The 9,886-nt window shown below is 36.0% G+C and overlaps 1 protein-coding gene across 1 annotated transcript; it reads right to left on the bottom strand.

Annotated features, from left to right (window-relative positions):
* Positions 1-797: 797 nt before the first annotated feature.
* LOC110441196 (extensin-like) lies at positions 798-5,015 on the bottom strand (the record flags this gene model as incomplete). Its single annotated transcript, XM_021484302.1, has 3 exons — positions 798-1,557; positions 1,972-2,150; positions 4,892-5,015. Coding segments are annotated over 3 exons (557 nt in total), but the record flags the coding sequence as incomplete, so codon positions are not given.
* Between the last annotated feature and the right edge of the window lie 4,871 nt (positions 5,016-9,886).

Below are 9,886 nucleotides of genomic sequence, written 5' to 3'. Positions count from 1 at the left end.
TGCATGCATGCATGCATGCATGCATGCATGCATGCATGTATGTATGTATGTATGTATGTATGTATGTATGTATGTATGTATGTATGTATGTATGTATGTATGTATGTATGTATGTATGTATGTATGTATGTATGCATGTATGTATGCACGTACGCATGTATGTATGTATGTATGCATGCATGTATGTAAGTATGTATGAAGGGACAATTAGCCCCGTTCGGTTAGACCTTGGAGCACCTGATTCATAAGCGGAATTAGTTCTGATGTAAACGCCATCAGTTATAATTAAATATGTGATCAATGTATTAAAATAATCTACACCTATCGAGGCCTAAGTTTGATTGTCTTCTCTATATAAAATTCAGGGATATAAAACATTTATCTCATGCTTGTTAGGATGCTTTCATCAGATTGTAAGTTTTCAAAGGACTAATGAAGAAAGAAATATGAAACCTTCCCGATCGTTCAATATCACATTCAGATGAATTAATGATCGTGTCTATACTCAAAACAAGAATTGTCATTTGTGTATCAAACTTTTATATTAAGGATACTTAATCTCAGTGAATTCACAAGGGTTTACTTTAAGCATCAGTTTCGTTGAGATAAATGGGTATTGGAGAACAGGTTTAAATGTTACCAATGGAATGTCTGTCAGTTACCAAGATATGAGAATACTAAACAATTGAAAGTGACATCATGTTCCTCACTATTAGATTACCAATGATCTGTTTCACCAAATTCACGTTACGAAGACGCATCGGGCACTGTACTGCCTTAATATTTACCATTGTTACATAGCAAATTTAGAGTGTGTCCATAACAACATAGGTCGACTTAATACAAGTAATGACGTCTTGGCTTAGCGTTTGACGCATTCGTATCTGAATATTAATTTGTTAGGCTAAACTATGATTAAAGATTCTGAATTCCTTAATTAAACATTAAAGATAATTCTATCACAGTTGATCAGGTTCTGAGATCATGACACGATCTGAAGTCTAGACTTGTCTTCAGGTTTTACGTAACCAATCACCAATAATCTCCATAAATGTGATATCATTCGTGAATAGGTAATCAGAAACTTTAATCGAAGAGTTTGTTATGATCTGAGGGCCAAATGTCAAGGTGTATACAATTTAATAACCACACTGATTAGCAAGGGTGGTACAGACATATATCAATAAATAATAAGAAAACGGTATATGGACGGAGATAAACATTGATTTTAACATGTGTTAAATAACATAGTTTTTGTTCAGGTTAAGTCCATTTTCCCCAGTGTTCATGTAACTATAAATCTTTAAGTAGCGGAATATTTCGGCGGAGGTACAAACTGGCCTGTATTGGACGGGGGATAGGCTGGTCCTTGAGGGTTGTAAGCTGGTGGAGGCGGGGGATAGACTGGTCCTTGAGGGTTGTAACCTGGTGGAGGCGGGGGATAGGCTGGTCCTTGAGGAGGATTTGCTGGTCCTTGAGGAGGATAGGCTGGTCCTTGAGGAGGAAAAGGAGGATGAGGTTGAATCGTTCCTTGTTGAGGGTAGGCAGATCCATGACCTACAATGATGATATAATACAAACGTAAATAAATGTGTTGAACTCATTTCAGTTGGCACTCAAAGAAAATAAGAATCCAATCTAGAACAAATTCTATGAAACGCGCCTACGATTCTTGTTGAAGTTGTAATTTCCAGTTGGCATTCATATTTACCACGAATTCCAATTTGAAGTAATTCATTGCTCATTTTTTCCATTTTGCAAATATTTCAATACCATAACGAAAAAATAATAATTAATTGATAAAAATTTAGCTTTTACTCTTGTAGTTCAAAAGGTACCACCGAAGGCTGTCTCTTGGAGTTTGAGATGTGAGGGTACTGGTGTTGACAAACACCAATGTGGGTTTTGTAGGGTGCTATACCTACACTGGTATTGGGTAAAGCCAATGAGGGATGCTGCTCGGAGTTATACCTGTATGGGTGTTGGTATTGACAATAGCCACAGTTGGTTGTTGGTTGCTAGGATAGACAACTCGTCCTCTCGTGTGCCTATTCTTGTTGCACGCCGCACACAGGCACACAAGCACTGTTATCAGCAGTCCTAGGCCCACAATACACCCGATTACCAAACCAGCTATGGTACCACCGGACCTGTTATATCATTAGAAAAGGGATATAATTATATATCCTTTATTAGCAGTTTGATTACTTAATATATATTTTTCTCTTGTAGCTTATATTGCAATTAACATCTAACATACATTTTGTAAGTGACGAAATGTAAAGTGTCTGCCGTGTGAAATATATGATTCAATGTATACAAATGTAAACTGGCTAGCTGGGTTAATGATACGCTGGTCCTATTTATGAACTGTGGTACGCTGGTCCTATTTGTGAACTGTGGTACGCTGGTCCTACTTGTGAACTGTGATAATCTGGTCCTGTGTGTTTTGGATTTCATTGTGTTGGTTTAACGACTGATTCACAGCCTCTGTCATTTAAGGACGTGTCTCTGTGTGTGTTATGTATAGATGAATCCATGTACGTCTGCTGGAGGCGGTATCTATGTCTTTGCCTCCTTGTGTCAGCGCTGATCTGAAACCCCTTCTTGATATACCAGAAGTAAGAGGGCATTAATCATCGTATTCAATCCGGTCACATTATCATGACTAGCTTCTTAAAGGGTTTTGATGTATACCGGCCTAGGGACAGCACTCATTAGCCTCGACAATTGAGCGAACGTTTAGCACTGAGGCCACAATTGAGAAATTAATCCAATGGATGCAGCATATCTATTGTGGTCACTTTCTCTGTCCCCATGTAGAGAACATAATAACAAATTTGCAATACACACCTTGCTTGGCAATAACTCACGTTTTGCCGTAGTGCTGAATGTTCGCCAATGTGAGGAAAAAATGGGTTCTGTCCCGAAATTAATTCTTTTCTCAACTTTTCGCCCATGTGAGACATTGCTTTTCTTGGCAATGCCTCACTTTTTGCCGTTGTGCTGAATGTTTGCTCAACTAAGGAAGAAGATGGGTTCCGTCCAAAAGTGTATTCTTTCTTTAATCTGCAATAAAGGCCTTTGTGTGTAATTTGATAAACTGTTCATATGTGTACAATATAGACAGGAACACCAACTATAGTAGGGACCAAAAACATGACCTTATGTCGTTACCAATTATAATCGCGCAAAATGCAAGGTCATGAACACTATTGTTTTTAAAGCCCTGGAGTCAACCAATTCATCTCGGACGTGTTTTATCTGTGGCGATCCAAACTTCTCTAGTACTCTGTTTGACACAAGCTTTGATACCTCGAACATTTCGTCTAGCCTCAGTAACACATCAATCGACAACCCCAACATGAGCGCTCCACTGCATACTTCTAGTCCTACTTCAAAACTTGGACAAAAGAGCAGCTTGACTCTTAATCCCAACATGAAGTCTGCATCCTTAAACTGTCAAAGTGTCAATGCTAAAAAGCATAGTTCCCGGGGCTTCTTCAACACTTGCCGCCTGGACATTATATCAGCAAATATAACCTGGCTGAAACGATCAATCCATAACAGCGGAATTCTACCCTTTGTATCTGACTATTAACGTTTCCGCAAAGATATAAAAGACGGTTATGGTGGTGTCATGCTTGCTATCAAATCCAACATCTTATGAAAGTCAATTGAAATACCAAACTCAACATGTGAGGTCATCGCCCACAAAATCAACTGTGGCTCTAATACATTCCTAAATAGTTATCTACACATGCCGTCCTCCTAAAAGTAGCATTGCATATGTTAGTTCCATCTGCTCGATCATTGGAGACATTTGTTGTAAACATGAAACTCAACCATCTGGAATGGAGGGGACTCAACCTACCAGACATCAATTGGTCCTCAAATCCAATCACAGGAAACCAGTACACCAAGGATATCTATAAACCTTTCTTATCACTAGAGAATGCACCGGAAATTTTTTAAAGATGATGTGTCATCCATGCAAAAAATCATTGACAACCTCTTCAATTGGGAACAAACAAGGCAAATGCAGTTCAATCTTCAATCTTCTACAAGAGGTCATAACATCCGATACACTGCCGAACACTGCTATATCAACACTCCTTCTTCCCGAGTGACATCAGTGTTTGGAAGACCTTGCCACAACCACTGGTCAGTTTGCCAACCTTCGATGGGTTCAGACAGGCACTGACCACCTCCACTGTCTGATAATTGTATAATCTATTTTAAATGTACATACATAAATTTTAAATATATATAGAGGAGGGCTGTGTTGCTATGGCAAGCATGCGACAATGTGAATATACTCAAAATGAGTTCTTCACTCAAGAAGGAAACAAGATATGTATTGTAAAAGGACAACATGACCCCGTTTCACTGACCAATTATTACCACAGCAATATTTACTGTAGTAAGGTCGACAGCATGACCCTGTGTCACTTACCAAATATAATTACAGCAATATTTACAGTAGTTAGACCAACAACATGACCCTGTGTCACCTACCAATTATTATCACAGCAATATTTACAGTAGTAAGACCAACAACATGACCCTGTGTCACTTGCCAATTATCATCACAGCAATATTTACAGTAGTAAGACCAACAACATGACCCTGTGTCACCTACCAATTATTATCACAGCAATATTGACATTAGTAGGACCTACAACCTGCCCCAGTGTCACTTACCAAATATAATCCCAGCAATATTGACAGGAGTAGGACCAAACACACGACCCTGTGTCACTTACCAAATATAATTACAGCAATATTGACAGGAGAAGGGACCCACAAAATGACCCTGTGTCACTTATCAGTTATATTCCCAGCAATATTGACATTAATAGGACCTACAACCTGCCCCAGTGTCACTTACCAATTATGATCACAGCAATATTTGTTGTAGTATGACCCACAACATGACACAGGACAATACATGTAGTAGCCGTAGTACGCCGCGCGGCAGTACTCTCCGCCACGCACCGACAGCACCAATGTCACTGGAAACAACAAAAAGCGAAATTAAATGAAAGAATCATTTTGCATAAATTGGTGTGTGATTTTTTTTTCAACACAATGTCAGCAAACGTTTATGTAAAAATGTACCACACTAAACAAATTCCTACACAGCCCGACACTTCGAAGCATCAATCGCCGAGGGAAGAACAAATCAACTTATCGTCGTTTATATTATGTTTATCAAGTCCCGATGGTAAATATTCAGTTATTCAAAGAACACTGCATTGTTTTTTTAATATAAATCAAATGTTAAAAACCACTACCTTCAGTGAGATTATACTTTAATTAAACGGTCAGGTATTGTTGAACTTTTATTATTGTTATTATCAAAGTACCAGCCATTGAATCGTCGTTGAATTGGACAGTTGGACTGGATGCAGCTACCAAATGTTATCTGTTTCATTTGACGATGACATTGACCAGATTAACATTGCCTGTACATATGAATCTCGAAGGGAAATAACTATTGACATTTTAAAACAAAGTAGATACCACTGTTTTTGATTTGTTTTTTGTTTTGTTTTATTGAAGCTACACAAAAATGGTTCAAGCAATCAAAAACGATCAATCAGCAAAATATTAGCAGCTGTTGCTAACGTTAGCGACAAGTCATGTAGCTACCCATTCTGCCTCTTGTGTCAGTGTCAACCCCGGTACAAATCGAAAACAACGCTGGTCAAACACCCATGTGGTCCCGTCATATGTAAAATGCAGTCGAAAAGACAACTGCCATATCAAATTGTTTTGTCCTTTCATGCCACGTCTGGTTTCCTGTCTAATTCGACATTCAATTACTACAGCTCCATACTCCAGAAGATGTAGAACCTCGACATTAAGCGGCTCTCCACTTCGAGCTATTAAAAAGATTGCTGCCGTAGACTCGTAGCTGAGCCTGCGCACTGCGTCTATACATTATACTTCCGCGATGACGTTTCATAACATTTAATATCTAAACGTATGAATAGATCAACAAAAACTAAATATGACATTTAAAATATATATTGTTTCCTCATATTTTGACTGTATTGAACTATCAGCGTACACCATCATAGTGTATGATGCCCCTTCAATGACAGACTACATTTGTTTACATCACGTCAAACGTAGACTTGCACAAGGTCCAGAATGTAGGACAAACTATCAGAATAGACTTGCACAAGTTTCAATTATTGAAAAAAAAAATGTTGATTGAAATATAAGGTTTCTTCGCAGTTCATTAAATTTGTTTCAAGAAAAACTCGATTCATCACGCATGCTATCTACCAAATCAAGATGCAATCCTTAAAGAAAAAATCAGCATGACCTGTATTGTATCGTCTCTATAAATCTCAAAGTCAAATCAAATGTTACTTGTTCACAACCACAATGTAAAATTCTTATTTTTTTGTATAATATCACAATTTTCTTACTGAAAATGTCAAATCCCTACAACTTTTTTCGATTGTTTTCTACATCTCAATGACAAATTCCTATTACATGTACAAGTTTTAATGTCACATTTCAATATCCCTAATTACATGTATAATTGTAGCACGTAATATTATATTTTATTAACCCTTTTTGTAATTAAAAACCTTTGTCACAGCTATATGTCACTCATTGTAATAAAAACACTTCATATCACTTTTCTAAAAACACTTTTTTTTTTACTTATAACACGTACAATTGCATTTTAATAACTCTCATTTTCATTATAACAATGATTGTGACGTTTTTAAAAACCACAATGTCAAGACCTTTTAACACTCCATGCTTCGTCATTGTCGTTACGTATAAATAACTGTTACATCAATACCAGAATATGTTTCCTTTTCTGTCGCTACCAGTATTTGATTTTGTTTTATGCATCAGAACCAGTAGCATATTCCACAGTTACAATAAACGTCACTACCAGTATTTTATATCACTGTTACATCACGCACAGATACATATTCCACAGTTAAAATAAACGTCACTACCATGTTACATCACTCACAGATACATTTGTCAAAATAACAATAAACGTCACTACCAGTACTTTGTTTATATCACTGTAACATCACTCACAGATACATAATCCAGTTACAATAAACGTCACTACCAGTATTTTATATCACTGTAACATCACTCACAGATACATATTCCACAGTAATAATAAATAGAGAATAATACATACCTTTTTCCATATCACACCCAGTATCAACCAGAGACTGCAATATCAGCCCAAGGGCCGAAGGCTCTAGGGCTGATATTGGTCGAGGGTTGATACATGTACTGGGTTTGATATGGAAAAAGGCATGTTTTATTATGTTTATTACATATTTACTAATAAAAACTACTATCTTATGATTTTATTTTCTTTTTGAAATATTGAAAAACGAAAACAAAATCCAAAAGTGGCGTGATATGGGTTTTGCGGGCTGATACGGGTTTTGGGGTGTGATACGGCGGGGGCTGATACGGGGTTTGGGGGGTGATAAGGCGAGGGCTGATATGGGTTAGAGCAATTGTGTCGTATCCCATCTACAAAAAAAACGTATTTATCAGTAAGTATGTAATAAACGTCACTACCAGTATTTTATATCACTGTAACATCACTCACAGATATATATTCCACAGTAACAATAAACGTCACTACCAGTATTTTATATCACTGTTACATCACTCACAGATATTTATTCCACAGTAACAATAAATGTCACTACCAGTATTTTAAATCACTGTTACATCACTCACAGATACATAATCCACATTTAAATAAAATTCACAACCAGTATTTTATATCACTGTTACATCACTCACAGATACATATTCCACAATAACAATAAACGTCTCTACCAGTATTTTATATCACTGTTACACCACACACAGAAACATATTCCACAGTAACAATAAACGTCACTACCAGAATTGTATATCACTGTTACATCACACACAGAAACATATTCCACAGTAACAATAAACGTCACTACCAGTATTTTATATCACTGTTACATTCCAGAATTGTATATCACTGTTACATCACACACAGAAACATATTCCATTTATATCACTGTTACATCACTCACAGATACATAATCCACAGTAACAATAAACGTCACTACCAGCATTTTATATCACTGTTACATCACTCACAGATACATATTCCAAAATAACAATAAACGTCTCTACCAGTATTTTATATCACTGTTACATCACTCACAGATACATATTCCTCAGTTACAATAAACGTCACTACATGTATTTTATATCACTGTTACACTGTACATTACTCACAGATACATATTCCACAGTTACAATAAAATTCACTACCAGTATTTTATATCACTGTTACATCACTCACAGATACATAATCCACAGTAACAATAAACGTCACTACCAGCATTTTATATCACTGTTACATCACTCACAGATACATATTCCACAGTAACAATAAACATCACTACCAGTATTTTATATCACTGTTACATTACTCACAGATACATATTCCTCAGTTACAATAAAGTCACTACCAGTACTTTATATCACTGTTGCATCACGCACAGATATATATTCCACAGTTACAATAAACGTCACTACCTGTATTTTATAGCACTGTAACATCACTCACAGATACATATTCCACAGTTAAAATAAACGTCACTATCAGTATTTTATATCACTGTTACACTTTACATTACTCACAGATACATATTCCACAGTTACAATAAACGTCACTACCTGGATTTTATATCACTGTTACACTTTACATTACTCACAGATACATATTCCACAGTTACAATCAACGTCACTACCAGTATTGTATAACACTGTTACATCACTCACATAAACATATTTCCCAGAAACAATAAACATCACTACCAGTATTTTAAAGCACTGTAACATCACTCACAGATACATTTGTCAAAATAACAATAAACGTCATTACCAGTACTTTATTTATATCACTGTAACACCACTCACAGATACATATTTTTATATCACTGTTACACTTTACATTACCCACAGATACATATTCCATAGTTACAATAAACGTCACTACATCACTCACAGATACATCTTCCACAGTAACAATAAACGTCACTACCAGTATTTTATAGCACTCTTACATAACTCACATAGATATATTCCACAGTTACAATCAACGTCACTACCAGTATTTTATATCACTGTTACATCACTCACAGATATATATTCCACAGTTACAATAAACGTCACTACCAGTATTGTATAACACTGTTACATCACTCACAGATACATTTGTCAAAATAACAATAAACGTCATTACCAGTACTTTATTTATATCACTGTAACATCACTCACAGATACATATTCCACAGTAATAATAAATAGAGAATAATACATACCTTTTTCCATATCACACTCAGTATCAACCAGAGACTACAATATCAGCCCAAGGGCCGAAGGCACTAGGGCTGATATTGGTCGAGGGTTGATACTGGGTGTGATATGGAAAAAGGCATGTTTTACTCTGTTTATTACATATATACTTATAAAAACTACTATCTTATGATTTTATTTTCTTTTTGAAATATTGAAAAACGAAAACAAAATCCAAAAGTGGTGTGAAATGGGTTTTGCGGGCTGATACGGGTTTTGCTGTTACATCACTCACAGATATTTATTCCAAAGTAACAATAAATGTCACTACAAGTATTTTAAATCACTGTAATATCACTCACAGATCCATAATCCACAGTTAAAATAAAATTCACAACCAGTATTTTATATCACTGTTACATCACACACAGAAACATATTCCACAGTAACAATAAATGTCACTACCAGTATTTTAAATCACTGTAATATCACTCACAGATACATAATCCACAGTTAAAATAAAATTCACAAC

This window comes from Mizuhopecten yessoensis, unplaced genomic scaffold (genome assembly GCF_002113885.1).
Source record: "Mizuhopecten yessoensis strain PY_sf001 unplaced genomic scaffold, ASM211388v2 scaffold715697, whole genome shotgun sequence".
NCBI classification, from domain to species: Eukaryota; Metazoa; Mollusca; class Bivalvia; order Pectinida; family Pectinidae; genus Mizuhopecten; species Mizuhopecten yessoensis.
The sequence above is the reverse complement of the archived record's forward strand: the minus strand, read 5'-3'. Positions and strand labels throughout refer to the sequence as shown.